Source organism: Manis javanica, chromosome 12 (genome assembly GCF_040802235.1).
Source record: "Manis javanica isolate MJ-LG chromosome 12, MJ_LKY, whole genome shotgun sequence".
NCBI lineage: Eukaryota > Metazoa > Chordata > Mammalia > Pholidota > Manidae > Manis > Manis javanica.
The window spans coordinates 52682780-52701633 of record NC_133167.1 but is presented as its reverse complement, the minus strand read 5'-3'; the positions used below and the strand labels follow the sequence as shown (position 1 = coordinate 52701633).

The following is an 18854-nucleotide window of genomic DNA, read 5'->3' as shown; positions in this document are numbered from 1 at the left end:
TGCCAGTTTAGAATTGCTTTCTTAAGGATGATCCCCGAGGAAATTTAAATTTGTTTCTTTCCTAGTCAAAACAACATCATTTCAGGTATTATTGGGTACACTGAAAACAACGTGCCAATTGCCAGATAACATAACTCTCAGGAGCAAGAGGAACACAGCTCCCCTCTAGGCCAGATTCTGACCAACTATTTCACATAGTAAACTAAAATTTGTAACAAACCTAAAGGAAATCAAAGTTTTTGTCTTTCAGAAAATATTCACAAAATTGATACCATAAATTTTAAAAACATGGATTTTTTTGGCAAGCACTATAGTATTGGAGAGATTTTGGGAATAAGTTTTTATATCATTAACCGTGTAATTTAGGAAAATCAGGGCATTCCTGCATGGTTTGTAGCAGGCTATTTTTAGAATTAAAATTTAAGATCAGAATTGATGTTCTCAAATCCTGAAAAATGATAGAATCCAAAGTATTTCACTTTGGAATTATTGAGCTTACATATTGATAAAATTTAAACATTATGATATATGAAATGTTTCCAAAACAATAATTTAAATTGTTTTTTAGTATGTTTCATATTTTGCTTTTTCTTGGTTCTAAAAATAGCAATTTTATAGCAAAAATAGAAACCTTAATTTCTTTAAAAATAAGAATTTTTTCCTATTACGATATTTGTTTAAAGCATGACCATATTCCTTCATATTAAAATTCTAGTTCATATACTTTTTATAAACAATTACATGTTACTTTGGAATCATTCATTTCTTCCATGCCTCCTCCATAAAGATTGATAAGTCTTGGGTGCAATCTGTAAAGAATATTATAATATGTATAATTATTTCATCAACCTTTCAGTCTCTTTTTCACACATACACCTGTTGAGTATGGTGCATAGTACCAAATACAAATGTAATGACAGCCAATAATATACATTCATGGTAGAGCTGCAGTCTACAAAAAACTTGGGGTGTGGCTGACAGTTCAGCACCCCTGATGACTGTAAAGCCCTATCAATTGTGTCTATAGGAAGCTCATGTCTGCTGAGGTACCCAGGGTCCCTCTACACACCACCTCTTCCCCTTGAGAAACTTAAAATGAGTTTGTATGTTTCTAAGCTTGTTTATGCCAGTTGCTCTTGTTACTTAATGAAAATACTATGTAAAATTATTCCTATGTAAAGTAATTTGAATGCTTTGGAAAGACTTGATAAAAGCAAACTGCTGAACACAGTGTTATATTATAATATTAGGTACGAGTGAAAGGAAATTTGAAAAGACTGAGGGATGATAACAATCTGCTACTCAGATGTATTCACAAGGTTTAAGATCTTTATCTATTTTTAAAACTTCAAAATAGAAATTATAGACATGTTATCTGTCTGATTTATGAAGAGTGGTAATTCAGACATGCCAACGTAAAGACTCATAACCAAAGAAAATGCTTTGGTTCTACATAAATGTAAACATAGTTTATTTATTAAAATTCTACATGTATCTTTTTATGCTTCCCTGATTTACTAATTAGAAATATCTAGCTAGTTGATATTTGGCAACAAGAGGCTTCAATTATGCTGTTAGTTTTGCTTCTGTTGGTGGACATAGAAGGCAGGGAAACAATTAGACTTACCTAACATGGACGTCTGATGTAACTTCCATTAAATCACCATCTACATTCCAAGGAAAACTGCTTTTTGAAGCAGTTTCATGTGGTCCGTCCTCCTCCTCTGGATTATGTCCACTGTTACAGTTCTTTGGGTGAACCTTTACTTCTTCCACAGTGTAAGTCTCAACAAATGGAAAATTGAACTAAATAAAACAAATGCAAATAATCATGGTACTTGTTTTATCTCTAACTGCTAAAGCAAATTAACAAAGTCTCTGTGCTCTCTCTTGCAAATAAACATCAAGTGTGCTGATGTTTTTATAGCTTTGAAACTCTTGATGGTGTCTAGGGGTCCTCAATTTCGTAGGAAGAAGTTACCCCTTCTTTAAAGATTTCTTAGATCATTCAGATTTACTAGCTGGCAAACTTGTTTTATGAACTAGTATGTTTATGAAATTGTATACAGTACTGATATCATCAAATTTCCAATGAAAGATTGAGTGTTTAATACTGGCCTGTTGAAAGAAAAGATTTAGATAATCTACTGACTTGATTATTATTTTTTCAGCTAGTTTAGCTGAGGTAAAGCAAACTCTAACATAAGTTTCACACTTAGAATTTAATTGAGAAGAACCTAGGGCTAAAACTTACAAAAGTGAGGAGGTTACTCCAGTGTGACTTTCACAGATGTTTACCTATCTCCTCTCATTTTAAAGAGGAACACAAATTGTAAGATAATTGTGTTTGCTTACTGACTACTCTAGAATGATGCAAAATAACCTTAAAATTTCAATTTTTCTTGTTTGCCTAAGGAAACAACAATGAAAATACATTATGTATTTTCTGAAATAACTCAGCTAAATAACTTTTTAATAGAAATGTACAATAACTACTCATGTATTTCAGTTTGCAGATAAATGTCATGAGTTGTATTCCTAGCATCTATGTATTTTCCTCCTTCTTTCACATATAAACATCAATGAAGCACAGATTTTTAAAAATTGGCAGAAAACTAATATATTCCCGAATACCCTTACTTTACATATGTAAAAAGCAAGGTCCAACAGACTTTACAGTCTATACTGTGTAATGCACTGGGTTACACAGTGAATTATGTGGTGGTGGGGTTACATGTTGGTATCAGCTGTTCTGAATGAGGTATATAGAGTTATAGGTCCCCAGGCAGCTTTCTGTGGAAGATATGGGATCATCTTTCATAATAATAGTAATAATTTGTACATAATCGTTCATTTTGAAAATAATGTTTTAAATGAGTCATTGGTAACTGACTATTATAGGTTAAATTGCTTCTAGATATATGAAGATATCTAGAAATCCTGACTCAGTACCTGTGAATGCCACCTTTTTTGGAAAGAGTGTCTTTGCAGGTGGAACCAAGTTAAGGCGAGGACATTAGGGTGGGCCTTCCTCCAGCACAACTGGTGTTCTGGTCAAAGACCGGAGTGACACAGCTGCAAACCAAGGAATGCCAGGAACCAATGGCCGCCACCAGTGAGTCTGTTATCTTAAATCATCAGCTCTCATGTGCATACTTCACAAAATGAAGCTCCATGAAAAGCTATTACCAGTGGAGCCACAGACATTGTTAGATGGGACTTTAGGGGGCCAAGAGCTTAATATCATATGTGAGAGTGTGTTTAGGATATGAGGAAGAGAAACACACAGTTAACACTGTGATGCATCTAAGTGTCATAATGGTGCAAGCGCAGAGTTAAATGAGAAAAATGAGACGAGGCAGACAGGCTGAGGATGTCGGGGAGCTTCTCAGTTGAGCTGTCTTAAAGAAAACAGAAGAGGTAGCCTGGATGAGAAGGGAAGAAGGTCTGAAAAGAGGGAACGTTTGCAAAGGTAGAGATGCATCATAGTCAAACAAAAAAAATTAAGCATACTGTGATACTTATAATAGTACTGGTATTTTGGCATTTATTTTGAAAAATATATAAATTCCTGTATTTGATTTTTAAAAATAGACATATGGTTATATGGGCTGAATTGTGTCTACTTCTCCCATAAATTCACATGTTGAAGTCCTAAAGCCCCCTGTACCTCAGAATGTAACCATATTTGGAGGTAAGGTCTTTAAAGGGGTGATAAAGTTAAAATGAGTTTTGTTTTTTTTTAGATAGGCTCTAATCCAAATAATTGGTATCCTTTTATAAATAGGAAATAGGGACACACGCAGCACAAGCACAGAGGAAAAACTAAGTCAGGACCCAGCCAGAAGGCAGCCATGTGCCTCGGGAGAAACCAAACTTGCCAACACCATCTTGAACGCTGAGCCTCCAGAATTGTTTAGAAATGAGTTTCTGTTGTTTAGGCCAACCTCTGGGGTATCGTTATGACACCCTGAGAAGTCTAATACAATGACCAAAACACAGGCATATGGCGGAGAATGGCAAGAGGCTGCGACACAGCACGAGCTATACTACGAGCCACGTACTCCATCCTGAAGAAGTTAGATGTCATCCTGACGACATTGAGGAAGACACTGAAGAATTAAAGAGTGCAAAAAGAGTGCTTTAGAAAAGTCCCTCTAGAAAGAAGTGTGGGAGACAAGACTAGAGAAAAGAAGACCAGAGGCTATTTTAAGCAGGAAGGGATTAAGGTTTGTACTCAGGTGAGACAGACATCTCAGGAACATTTAAGAGAACAAGTAGACTGCTTGGTGGACAGGATGTGAGGAACGAGGGAGTGACTGGAATGCAGAGTACCTGGAGGGTGGGCAGAGGTGGGCGCCACTGCCCTGTGTCAGGGAACATGGAAGGGCCACCTCTGGGGGAAGAGGCATTAAGGTGAGCTGTGGACATGCTGGATTCAACATGCCTGTGGGTTTTATAGCCTCAGCACATGGAAAGGCACAGTGGTCCTGCAGATCAGAAGAGAAGACAGTACTCTTGGAAGTGTGCAAAGCTCAGATAGTGTTTCAAACCATGGGGGACAATGAGATCAACCTGGAGACAGTGTTATGAGAAGACAGAAAGGCTGCAAACAGATCCCTGGACTCACATTTAAGGGTTTTGTAAACTCTGTACCCAAAATGATGATCAAAGTCAATGTAGAAATGAATGGATAGGCAAAAAGGAGGCCAGCAATGGGATGGAGTTGAAAGGACTTGACAGGTAATTTTGACCTTCTATCTATTTTACACAGAAATAGGGAAGGCAAGATGAGTCACCCCACAAAAACTGTTAATATTTATGAACATTCAATTCAACTGGTAAAGATGGTTCAGAGACTTATATTATTGCTGTTCTTAGGCTGAAGTGCTGCACTTTCCTTCCTGGATACCAGAACTGCTACTAAGACAGTAGATTATATAATCTTACATTTATCTGATTACTATAATATTACATAATTTACATAAATTTACATTTTTTAAAATGTCACCATGAAGAAGAGACTACACACACATACCATATGTATATGTGCCTACAATTTAACAAATGTATCAAATTAACATTGCTTGAAAGCAGTCACCTTGGGAGTCAATCTAATTGTTCTTGATATATACATTATGCAAAACATTATAGAATTTCTTTGTAAAAATTACAGAGCAATAGCATAGACTTTAATTTGGGGAAAGAGCTAAGTCAATCAGTTAAACCTAATGAACGCCCCCATCCCCCTCATCCCCATAAGCAATAGTTTTTGTATCAAAAGCAAGATATGATTGACCTGGTAGAGTATGTGGGGAAAATAGGTTATATCTTACATAACAATATTTATGAAAGCAAGTATTTTCCTATAGGTACAGACCTAGATTCACTACTATGTATTTTTATCATTAAGCATCTATTACTTTTAAAATCAGAAGAAAGCTATTTTCATATTGAAAAAAAGTCTGCAAAAATTACCCTTTAGGCAATTCTGTGAGAGAACATCATAAATAAGTTATCCAATAGATGCCTCCTAAAATAAATATAGAGCTTCTCTGGCTAAGCACCTTAAGGTTAATACTCATTTAAGTTCTCATTTATTCAGTAGAAAAAGATGAGGAAAAGTTTATACCAAGGTAATGAAACTGATTCTCTCTTGGAATATAGAATTCTGAGTGATTTTTGTATTGTTTCTATTTTCTGAGTAGGAAAAATTAAACAATGAACATGTAACAATAAACATGTTTTTGAATTAAGAAAAATAGTAAACTTGCAAACAAAATTAGTACCATCTGAAAAGGCCAGCATTTCTTTGAAAAGCAGTAAATCACTGTATTTACCAAAACACACATACATAAAGTTATTACTCAGGCTCACAATCCACATTGTAGCTGCTTTTGTCTACTTTGTTTCCTTACAGATTTCTGTTTAAGGAAAGTGGAACTATATCTAATTTTTATGATATAATTTCCTGAACACTTTGGTTCCCTGCTCAATAAACTCTGATCAAATAGTAGCAGGCAGAAGAGAACAGAAACTTCATGAGGACTGCCTAAGAAAGTTTCAAATTTTAAAGAGGCAAAAATGTAAGCCTTGCAATAGTAAACTATGTAAACAAGATACAACTGCTGGCCAATGGCTGGATTTACTCTTCTTCTCCTATTTGTTTTCTGCCAACTGTATCCGGGCAGAGTTTTATACCTTAAGATGGTGTGAGACTACAGATTTAGAAGGTACTTCAAGCCTGTGTACTTCAAGACTCACAATTTCAGAAAGTCACATATTTCTGGATCAGTTTCATAGTAACTGGGCCAAAATATCTGCCAAAAGAATATGGCTCATAATAGTTAGTGCTTCTCTTTAAAACAAATCCTTTACGTGGAATACAACTCTATCTACCTACCTATCTACATAAATACCACCAAACACTGTAGTTTTGTATAAAATAAATAATGTCTGTATGGAAGTGCTATTTTCAAATATATATCTGCAAATCTATTTCAGTCAAAGAATGTAGGCAGATCTGTAAACAAATGGCAGGAAAATCTAAACGTCGTAAGTTAGAGAAAGTCTGCTGCCATAAAATCAATAAAGCTAAAAATCTCAAATTTTACTACTTTTCTTTTTGAAGAACAGCCAAGTAGGTAATTTTATCCTTAACTTATTTCACATCTCAATATAACACTACATTTTGTATTTTCTCTGCACATACACACATAAAATATATATATGTGCCAACCAGTAACTCAAGAAAGGCCAGTCTATATTAATACTGGTGGGTATTTTTCAAAATTTTAAGAAAACACAAATTGAAAAAGATAAATGTATTAAGAAAAAGCATTCTTATGAAGCAGGACTTGATATGCACTCTTTCAGCACCTCTTTCTCTCTCTCTGTGATTGATAGCTTTGCATATAAATAACAAAAAGAGTTTACTATACCTGATTTTTAACACTAGCATATCTTTTCAGGTGTTTTATAAATTCTGGTCGAGAAGTATTTTGTACAATTATAAGAGCCATACTTCCATTATTTAATCTGAAACAAAATATTTGTGTTTGACATTAAGAACTTTTCTGATTGCATCAGAAATTACTCTACCATTCCTTCTAACAGATACAATGTTTATGACAAGTTTTACACAATATTGATAAATCATGATTATATTTACCTAAAATTCTTAAATAATATCTTGCTGTGTTATTTCTTAAATGATACAACCTTTCAAATTAGTTTTATTAAACAACTGATTTCCTTCTCAGTAACCTCTTACATTAAGGGCTTTTGAAAAACAAGTTATCATTCATTCATTCACATTATCAAGACATAATTTAAAATCCAGTGTATTTCCTTAGGGATTCAAAATGTGAAAGCATGTACATTTTTAAAAGATGTATTGTAAAATAGTTAATAAATAAAAACAGTATAACAAATCATTCAATGCTTTCTAAAATCTGAAGTGTGATTTAAATATTTGTTTATGGACAGGTCTAAGTGACATAGGAAACTAAATAAATCGAAGTGGCCCTTGGGTAAATGAAACGGAATGAACAAATGCTGCCACACATGTTCAGTTGAGCGACTCAGCATTTTAATCTTGCATAACTGTTTAGCTCATATAAGAGATTGCAAATTTAGAGATGTGATTTAGTGCCAGAAAAGCTACTCACATCCAGCTTTAGAAGGCAGTTTGCAGAAATATGTGCAAATGACTTGTAGCCCAATTTCAGTGCAAATATAAAGTTATTCCGAGAATAACAACAATGACATTTAAAAAAGGGCTCTTAAAATCTTACAGAAACTCAGGTTAGAGCTCTTCAGGGACCTTGGAAATTATACATTCTTTCACTTGATTTATGCACAAAGGAGAGAAGACCCCAAGTTTAAATTATCTGTTCAAAGACACAAAGAGAAAAAATGATCGCTGGAACCACAGCTCTTAATTTCCATGGTCCAGTGCTCCTTACCCATCATGTTACCTCTTCCCAATTTATTTCTCTGGGAAATGAACAGTAGTACCAAAATGTTCAGAGTAATGTCTTGTGTATCCTTTATTTTTAAAAATTGCTTATTACTCATTCATATGAATAACATGGTATATGTCTACTTTTAAACACTTACTAGTAATTAATATACTCTATGTGTCTGGCACCGTTCTAAATGTTTCACATATATATGCATTTAATATTAGAATATGAAAATATTAGTTCCTATCAGCAATTTGCACTGAGGTATTGTGAAGTAAATTATACTTTATCGTGGAAAAAAAATAACAAAGCTGAGAGTTGCATCTCCTGTGTGTTTATCTTGAATCATTCAGAAGATAAATCTCCAACTATCTCTGGTCAGCCAAGGCCCAGTGTAAGGACCATTCCCAAATGGCATGTTTGATAATAACCCACAAAATAAATCTCTGACAAGTCACCCTTCTCTGAAAAATTCATCAATACTGATTAAACCTGGAGAGTAAGCAGTGGAATTCCAGGCAAGCTGAAGAATGTATGGAGTGGCTTTCATGAATCAACCATCCCCAGAAGAGCAGGCTACCTCCCATGAAGGTCCTTAAGGAAAAGTAAGAGTAGAGATGGAGTAGGGTTAGATAAGCATTGCCTCAAGTCCTGTGGAGCACTGTCCCTTTAGTTAGCTAGCCATGTCTTCACTTGTAGTGGAGGAAATTCCAACAGGGAGGCACACCACTACCTAGGGTTTCTAAGGGTGTGGAAGGAAACAATCAGACTCAATTTTTCAATCACACAAATTTCAAAATGCTCTCACTTTTCAGCACTAAAGTAATGAGAACCCTGACATCTGGATTTTTAATGTCAAAGTTTGCAGTTTCTTTCTTCTCTAACTTTGGACATTTCCCTTTATTACCTTTATAGCAATTGCCAAGGAAAGAAATTAAAATCAATCCCTTTTGTTAGCTGTTAATCATTTGGGTTAAATATTTGTAGGGAAGATGAAACCAGTCATTGAAATATTATAAATTGCCAAAATACTTAAGTCATTCTTTTATTCCCCTTCCGGGGAAAATCTAGATTTGACTCTGATTACAAAATATTCAAGATCCTTTTTTTCTGTGCTCTAGGCAAATACTAGAAAAATATTTTCAGACCAAAAATGGATAACCTGAAAAATAATGTGCAAGAGATGGAATATCTGTATCTTGTGGATAAAATAATATGTAAAATGTCTCATGAAAATCCAGGCAGTAGACTCATATGTACTGCTAGTCATATTAAATATAACTCAAATGTTTCTTTTGAATAAAGATATCAAATATATCAACACTATCATATATATATGCTTATAAATGTTTTACATGATTATATTTATGTCTGCACTAAAATTGGAAAGCAGACACTTATTAAGACATTATATCAGAATTAAACATAATGTTCTCAATAATTGGTAAATAAACAAAGCAAGCAAAATAGGCATAAAATAACATAAGAAAATCATGTCAGTAAAATATAAGGACCATTATTTTAGCCTCAGTGATATTTAAAAGAAAGTGATTGTCTTGTAATTTTCCAGTTTAACAACTGTTCTCAGTCTACTCTCATGACAAATCCTTTAGAATCCCTAATAATATACAGTCAGAGACTACCTCTTGCTAATATGCTATCTAGCCAAGAGTCAACAAGATATTCTGAAAGAAAAATTTGGTTTACAGATAAGTATCAATGATTCAATAAAAACACTTACTAACCTGGTATTAGGTGCCAGGCCTCTTGGTGCCACTGAACACTGGCAAGGGATCGCCATGATGCTCACATTCAGGAACTGACCCTGGGTCATTTGCCACTGGCCACTACAGTCTAAAGGTAATGGAAGTGATTGGTTACTTTCCCTCACCAGAGCAAAATGTCCACAGAGCCTGGTTCAGTTCACAAGGAGGTACTTTTGAACTCACCAGATCTGGGAGATCCGCGCACCTTCCTAAAAGTAAGAACACAGAACAAAGAAACAAGAACACATCACACAAAAAATAACATCTATTCAATTGAGAAAATTGGTGAATCCAACATTACATATATTAAATGTTTTCTTAGAAAACAGTATAAAACTACGTGAACAATTCTATTACTGAATTATAATGTGTTGATTGATTTAAAAGTAGTAACATAGGTGACAATGACTTTCAATTTTTTTTTTTTAAGACTAGAGCACTTCTTTTGCATGGCTTTGAGTAATACTTGTATTCCACCCTAGACAAAAATTTTCATGAGGACTCTAAAAAATAATTTGGTTTTTGGCTCATTATTGTATCCAAAGTGCCTGGCATATAACAGACACTCAATAAACAGCTGTTGAATATATGAATGAATGAGTAGCTGGTGAATGGAATGAATGGTTGTTTATGAGGGCAGATGCCAAATTACATGGCCTTCGAGAATCTGTAGGACTCCACAATTCTATGTTCTTGACTAGTTTGTTAGAAAAACAAAGATCACAAGTCTAATAAACAGTTTATATCAAGCTGTTTTATGCTTTGAAGAAAAATATAAATTTCTATATTACTTTGGACTTTTTACCTACCCTTCTCGTAAATCCTGAGAGCTGATAGATGGTAAAAATGATATTTCACAGTCCTCTGGCCTAAAACATAATGAAATTTGTTATTAACAGTCATTGACTCTGGCATACAAAATTTTGGATTTAAGAAAAAGACTTACTTAAGTTTTGCCAGTGCCTTAATTACAGCGAAATCCCTCCGTTGGTTAGGGGACATCCATCGATGTTTTTCTGCCAGAGCCAAAGTTCTTCCACCAAAGCCAAACATGGCTGAGAACCCAAAGCGAAGAAGCTTGCCAGTGGTGCTGAAGGTACAGACATCAACTGGTTGTATGTGCCCTTGAATATGACATTGAATGTTAGTCATATTCAACTGACTGCATATAGAACTGAGTGCAGACTGGCCAGTTGTCAAAAGGGTAGACAGAGAAGAGCATATTTATTTACTTATAGAAGAAGATCACGAGCTACTTTATACCACAATGCATATCCTTCCTTTCTCTTCATATCCCTTCACCTACAATGATTGCAATCACCATCTGTAACTTTTTCAGGTATTAAGGGAAGAAACACAAAGCAGAAAATTTTGCAGCTTATTGATTGCTCTTTCTTATTAAAAAAATGGTCAAGGCAGTGAAGTTGAAGTACACATACAAAGTAAACTTAGATTTACAACAGTTTTGCATTGCATTTACCTGAGCCTATATGCTTCCATCACTTGGGATAATAAAAGGTCTAGTGGTTGTGCAATGGCTGAAAAAATTTTTCTTGTGTTTTTTTTCTTTTAATAACATTATCTTAGCCCTAGAATCTTGGTATAGTCAAAAATGCACAGGCTTTATTTATCTAGTTCTAAAATTGTAATCTTGAGCATCATTATGATGTTTTTCTCTATTAAGATTATAATAAAACTTCATTTGCTGCTCTTTATAGCACCTATATTCTGAAGACAGGCAGTTCAAATAGTGAAACTTTGCCTAATTGACTTTGGTTTTTCAGTCAAACATTTCTCTACTTTGAGAGACAAAGAACCTATTTTCTCTTAAAAAGTCTGATAGAAATGAAATAGCCTTCATTATATAAATATAAAGACTTCCTTATAAAACACGAACTTACTTGAAAGAATTCTTACCCAATATAATGTGCAAAGTTGCAGTTACCACGTGAGAGATTCCGTGAAGAGAATGTGCCAGTATGTTAGTAGATCCTGCCAAACCAATTTGAAAATATGTACAGTTAATGTAGCATATATTTTAAATTAACCATTTGCTCTTACTTTATAGGGATGTCACTATGTAATGCTCTTATGAAAAACTAGTGGAAGTTTGTAAGTTTTCATTCAAAGCTTAGATGCTGAATTATTGTTCAATCTTTAAATGAGTTAAATAGAATATAGTTTATAGTATCTACTTGCTCACAGCCTTTTCCATCATCCATGTCTTTTTTATCCCCAAAATACTAGCTAAATCAAAGTCCACTTGATTCATCTTTAATAAATGGGCTCCTAACTTCTATACCCAAGTGAGCACCAGCAGCTGAAGGGTAGCTCTGGACATCAGAAACAAATTCATAAATACCTAAATAATTTAAATCCAAATAATTACTAAGAAAAAAATTTCACTATAAAGTACAAAAGACATACTTCATAGACATCTAATAAATTTTAGAAATAAGCTCTCATCCAAAAAGGGATTCCCTTTTATTATTTAGATGAAGAAAATATTTAATTCCATGGTATTTGCTAAGGTATGAAAATCTGCATTGATTAGATTTCTGATTTTCATAATCATTAAAATCATGTAAGATCCACATGAACTTTTCCCACCAGCCTATAGTCAGAAAAAGCTCCTCAGGTTAAGCCCCTATAACATTCATGTGTCTCTGAGCTCTTAGGATAAAGACTTGCTTCCAAAGGGGAATATACCAACTAGTTCCTGCTCTAAAAGGGTTTAAAATTAAGATGATACACTTTTTCTTGAGTTAAAGAATAGGAGAAAGAAACCCAGTAATAGCAGAGACCTTTGAAAGCAAGGGTGTGTTACATACTACAGCTCTTACAGCAAAGGTTAGCCTGGCTTTGTTCATCAGGAACATTCCTGTGTGGTCGCACATTTTCTCTTCAATTTGTATCACTTTGAACTGATGTTGCTTGGGTTGCTCAGTTGGAGAAGATGAGGCACTCAGACACTATCAACCAAGACTGTCTTAAAATAATAATAATCATAAGGGACCTATCTAAGCACTAATGATTTTCAGACCCCCAGTAATACTATGCAAATAAAAGTCCACCTTCAAAGAAAAGCTTTCAGCTTCTTACTGTTAAGTATAATATTGGCTGTGGGTTTGTCATATATGGCCTTTATTATGTTAAGGTACTTGCCCTCTGTACCCATTTTGTTGAGAGTTTTTATCACGAATGACTTGAATTTTGTTGAATGCTTTTTCAGCATTTATGAAGATTATCGTGTGGTTTTTGTCCTTCTTTTTGGGAGCTTATTAAAATGTTGACTCTCAGGCCCCACTCCAGACTTACTGAGACTGTATTTTATGAGATCCTCAGGATATGCATGTAACACTAACTTGGAGAAACACTCTTCGAGAATGTATGGTCCTGGGATAAGCAGCATCGCTGGGAGCTTTTAAAAAGGCCAATTTGTGGGTTCACCAACAACCCATGGCATCAGAACATCTTGGAGTTTGAGGCCCAGGTGTCCATGGTTTAGTAAATTCTCTAGATTGATTTTATACACTCTGAATTTTGAGAACAAGTAGTACAGAAACCTGTTACTCAGTGGGTCTTTTATCAAGAAGTCAATTACCTAGGTCTTTCCACTTACCCTTTGACCCCCTACAGCCTGCCCTTTGTCCACTTGATTGCTAATTAGTCTGGAGTGGGTGGGGGAAAAAAGAGGAAACAAATCAATCTATTTTGCTTCCCAATCAGATTTATGGTAAAGGTTTTAGAGGAGGCCACATAATTAGAGTGAGATATTTAGGACTATCAATGGATTACAGTACTCCATGAAACACATTTCCTCCATTACTATGGTTAATTAGGAGTAGACCATAAAAGCATTCCTCTAGAAAGGCTATTAAAAAACATAATATAATGGTGTCATGTGCAATAGCGAATGACACATATCATGACTCAAGAAAATACAATCCGTTTACTCCCTGTGAGTTTTAAGTATGCTAAACATGCCCGAGCACAAATCACTTTTTTTATTATTATATTTCCTCGGGGTTTGCAGTGTGGCAAGTTTGCTTTCATTCTGTAGAATTTAGCAGGGAGGATGGGCGTTGCCAGAAGTGGGATGATGATCTCAGTCATCTACTCTTGGTTAATCTGTACCTTAGCCCTTAAGAACGGTTTTTTTACAGTCCGAATTAAAAAGGAAAATCAATGACGAAAATGGAAGTAAAATTGTAAAACTATAGACTGCTCTATATTTTTGTTTGGATTAACTAAAATAGCAATTTCCAGGAAAAAAAAAAGTGATCCATCTGCAAAGATGTCTGCAGTGCCATAAGAGCCGCGCTGCTCACATCAAAAACAACTAGGTAAGTCTCGCATTCTCACAAAAGCTATAAATGTTCTACCTCAAGGTAAATATGTTAATTTGCCTGTTATCTTTCTAAATGCTACCAGCAACTTGGTTCATCACCACCTCCCCAGACCTGTTAAAATGTGCCAAATACAGAATAAGAGTAGAAGTAGCAGTTCATGTAAAGCAGGACTGATGGAGGTACCAGGCAGAAACTACAGAGGCAAGAAGAAAAAATGAAAAAAATTGTCCTTGGAAGTGTAAGCACTTCTGCAGAACAGTTAACTTAATTAACCAGACACCATGAATATTCATAAGGCCATTAATGTCTCCCACATCCAAACAGATAAATGTGATGTAATGACTTCCTAGCCAAGCATATCTAAAATTCTCATGAAAACTGCACCTACACTTTGGTTCTTTGCCTGAAATATCATAGAAATTAACAGTCCCCTGGCAATATTTTATTCTTCTCAAATTAATTGGAAAGCATGAATTTACTTATGTGAACTCTATAGGAATATATGGTTCACAGCCATCAGTATGTGGATTGAGCCTTGTTTTACAACAACTGGATTGCTTTTTTATTTTTATGTCCTCTCGGGCTTTTCTATTCTCCCCCCACCCCTTTAATCGGAATCTCTCTATATAGTTCCTCAGCACCAGTTCCCATAGCAACAAACACCATTGCTAATGGCCAGGAGTTCAAATACAGGCTTCCCCACATCTGATCCATTTGAGTCTGACCATAATTCAGCAGCTTAGTCTGTTGGCTCGGTGGAGTAATTTACTGAACACTCTCCCTCTGGGTGTCTCTCTTCCAGGAGGCAAGTGGCTTCAAAGACACTGTCTTCTGAGTTCGCTTGGAAACTTCCTGCCCAGCTCCTGTCCCCATTCTCTAGCAAAGCCCTGACTAGGCATGGAGTCCCCACGTTAAATGCAGCCCACACGTGACTTCCTCCAGTTTATAGCATCCATAAGCTAGAACTCCTGCACAGTGTCGAGAATTTTGGCAATAGGCTGTGTCTTCTAAACAATAACAGTATTCAAATGGCATTTCTACATATCCACTGCATATAGAAAATGCTTTCAAAATCAGAGATACTTAAAAGGTATAATGACAATAATCAATGCTATACCTTTATAATGAGTTATAAGCATAACCACCAGTTTTTCTAGTGAACTCTTCACTTTATGTCAAATGCATACCTGTGGGGACACCTATCTTTCCACTAATGAGTCATGACAGTCAGTGAGTGACCTCAGGAGTGTAAGTACCAATAATGAAGAGAAACAGTGACTTAATAAGCACATGCGCTTTGCACCCAAGGAAATCTTGAAAAAGTTCTACCATTATAGACAGAGCTACAAAAACGATACAAAAAGGTCCAAGTGGGCTGGCCCTTAATGCATATTTTTTCCATTTCAAGTTGATGTTATTTTGTTCTCTTCTACTTAAAGACCAACACAGGTTTTTCTCTATATGCTCTACAATTACCAGGATATATTCAAACGTCACTCTCCTTTTAAACTGTTTTTATGAGCGACTTTATACTCAAACGCGGCAGTTGTATATGTTTTATTCTTTGTCAACAGAAATCCGTACTAAAGGCATCTGGTTATCAAATGGACAGCATGTTGACTTTTTTTCAACCATGTGCATTACTTTCTATTTTCATAGGGAAGAATGATTGTTTCTGCTTTTCTTGTAGAGATCATAATGTGTGATGTTTTAAATGAAAAGAATCACTTTCCTTGACTATTTATTTAAATAAGGACTTGGGAGGAGTGACCCACAGAACAAACTTGTGAGACTGTTCTCCTCTTTTCTGGGTCCCTGTCTTGCTCCTCTATTCTCCCCAGCCCTGCCCTCCACTCTCCCCTGCTCCGTTCCCCTAACTGTGAAACCTCCCAAACAGGCTCCAAGCGTGCTTTTCCCTTCATCTAAACTTCCCATGTTCCCTACTGTTTATCAAATACAGTTCAGACTACTTCCTGTGGCAATCAGGAGACACCATGAGTTGGACTTATTCTGACATCATTATCACCCAACAAATGGCCCATTTTCTATTCCTCAGCACTCCTGGGTTTTGCCTTGGCATTTATTATTTTTACAGCCAAGAAAATAATTCATTCTCATCTTTTCAGGCCAGAATCTACCCATTTTTAGGCTTAATGCAAGTAGCATTTACTCCATGGCATCTTTATATTCATTCACTTAAACTTTATTGAGTGTTCACTGTGCCATGTTCCGTTCTAGTCTTAGCAGCTAGAGATACAGCAGTCAGAAAAAGTCTTTTTTGGCATTCTCAAGGTTATTTGCTTATATTTTGATTATGGGAGCTATCACCTTTTACCACATAAAATTGTAAGCAGCTTGACTAGAGTGGCCCTGTTTTAAAATTTCCTATCTGGTACTGTGTGATCATTAGACCTTTCTTTGGGAAGGTAGAGTAATAATCCCATTTATTCATAGCTTAACTATGTGTTAAACCCTCCACATATCTAATTTAACACTACAGTAACTGCTAATGAAGTACATATTATGTGTGTTATCACTCTTTTATGGATTAGAAAAGTGAGGCTCAAAGAGATTAAATAACTTGTCCAAAGTCTCACATTTGCTAGTGGAGATGCCAGCCTTGGGCTTTCCCTGTGCATGTAACTCTGAATTACACTGTGTAGGTTAGGAAGTAAAATGGAAAGGCAGGAGGTTTCCATTTAGCAAAGCCATGGCCACTCCCTTACCTGCTGGTATTACACCAAGTGGAAGCTGTGCTGGGACAGGAGCCAGGATGCTGTCTGTTTCCATTCCAGCATTCTTCTGGGCTCTAAGAAGCAAAGCATGGGCTACTTCACTGGCAGATCCATCTCCACCAACAGAAACAACACTAGAAAACAAGAAATTAAAAGAATGCAACTTCAAAATAACTGGTAATAATTTAGGAAATCTAGACTTCAAAATATTAGTCATGCACATATGCATGATAACACACACCTTCGAACATTTTAGTATGTGTTGATGAATAAAGAGACACTAGCATTGTACTAGTAAAATTTACTGCAAAAATAAAATACCTAGATGATACCTCATAGACAAAATATTTTTAAATGGGTTAAGAAGCATTAAAACATTTGAATATGTTCATTCACATCTGACCTGCATTTTGCTTTGTTAATATCCAAAAGCATATTATTCTCATTTTGTTTATGTTAATCATAGTCATGTGCAATTCATTTAACTAACACAAACCAAGGTCATAAAATCCCAGTTTTCAATATAGCTCTAAAAAGACAAACAGCAATAAAAATCATGTAAAATATGAAGGTTTAATTTAAGGAACTGCTAATTATCATTAGTATATGAATGCAGTAATTGCAGACCTGAAATGGTTTTCATCTACTGGACATTAATGCTCTATGGCACTTCTAAAATTAGTATTACTACCCTTTGACCCTACTCAATACTGCTAAAACCTTTTTACGACCTCGTGGGTGTTTCTGTATTTGTCTATCAACCAATATCATCTCTGCAATTTTTAGTATATTATTGGATTTTTTTATTTAAAATTTTTCTTTTTTGAAAAGAGATCCTTTTATTTTTTAACCTTACTAATAACAGATATGGTAAATGTGATAAGATCTCAATGTTAGTTATATGTCTAGATTATTGTGAGTCCTACTAATGGTAACAAAAGAAAAAAACTGAAATTCAAATTCAAATAAAAAATAGTTTAAAATAAAATAGGAAAATATTAGTATATTCCTAATTATATAAAGCTATATATTAGCTCAACCATATTCATTTACAAATTCCACTGTTCCTGTTTCAAGTCTGATATCACTCTTTGCACCTACTACTACTATTTTTGTTGCCTTTACAAAACTTCCTACTCATACCCTATATAAATAAAGGGTAATATTGAAGGTAATAAAGGGTAATATGCTCACAGAAGCTTTAGCAATGGATCTCGAGTGTTTACAAGGACACACCGGCGTTGTGTACCAGCTGTCGTGAGTACTGATACCCTGCTCCTGTTGGCTTTAGAAATATGCCACAATATGGCTTCACAGAAACATGTAACTCATTTTAAAAACTCCAGAATCTTAGCAAATAACATTTCTTAAGCAGTATTCAACAAATCATTTTGCTTTACTCAATAAAACACAGAATCTTTTTTGGAGCTTAACCTCTCTGGTGTGTGTTTACAAATTTTTGGTGATTTGCTAATCACTCCCTCCACTAGAGTCAGGCAGAGATGCTTTGGGTCCAAGTTCTTAAAGGAATGTGAGCCCTCTCTCATCAAAATACTATGGACTCTTGGGGTTACCTTACCCCATCCTTGAGTCTTTTGTATATATTTCTCAAAAGGGTTCCTCTGGCCACTTTTGAACAGGTTCAGGAGAAGGGAAGTCACAAACGGAGTGCATTCCATTTTCAAACATTCTACTTGTTTGAGAATTGTTCTTTTTTACTGAAGTGTAATTGACATATAACATTATATTAGTTTCAAGTATATAACACAATGACTTGGTGTTTTTATAAATTTTGAAGTGATCACCACACTAAGTCTAATTACCATCTACTCTCATACAGAGTTCCAAAAAACACTTTTTTTTCTTCTCATGAGAATTTTCAAGATCTTCTCTTAGCAACTTTCAATATACTTTATCGTACTGACTATAGTCACTGTGCCATACATTATATACTATGTCTCCTTACTATTTATTTTGTAATCTCAAGTTTGTACCTCTTGATCCCCTTCACTCATTTCCCCCTCCCCTCTGGCA

The 18854-nt window shown here is 35.1% G+C and overlaps 1 protein-coding gene across 2 annotated transcripts in view; it reads right to left on the bottom strand.

The window, feature by feature from the left end:
• Nucleotides 1–696: 696 nt before the first annotated feature.
• Nucleotides 697–18854, bottom strand: part of CERKL (CERK like autophagy regulator) — a 91203-nt gene continuing 73045 nt past the window's right edge. Inside the window, exons 5-13 of one of the 2 annotated variants that reach the window (XM_017679093.3) lie at nt 16812–16954; nt 11651–11725; nt 10680–10857; nt 10543–10602; nt 9917–9942; nt 9713–9821; nt 6942–7038; nt 1628–1806; nt 697–809 (exon numbers count right to left, since the gene is read on the bottom strand). In XM_017679093.3, coding sequence (XP_017534582.1) covers nt 728–809; nt 1628–1806; nt 6942–7038; nt 9713–9821; nt 9917–9942; nt 10543–10602; nt 10680–10857; nt 11651–11725; nt 16812–16954 — 949 coding nt within the window. In that variant the 3' untranslated portion in view covers nt 697–727. Of the gene's footprint in view, nt 810–1627; nt 1807–6941; nt 7039–9712; nt 9822–9916; nt 9943–10542; nt 10603–10679; nt 10858–11650; nt 11726–16811; nt 16955–18854 lie in introns of those variants that run through there. The other variant, XM_017679094.3, reaches the window with a different exon arrangement.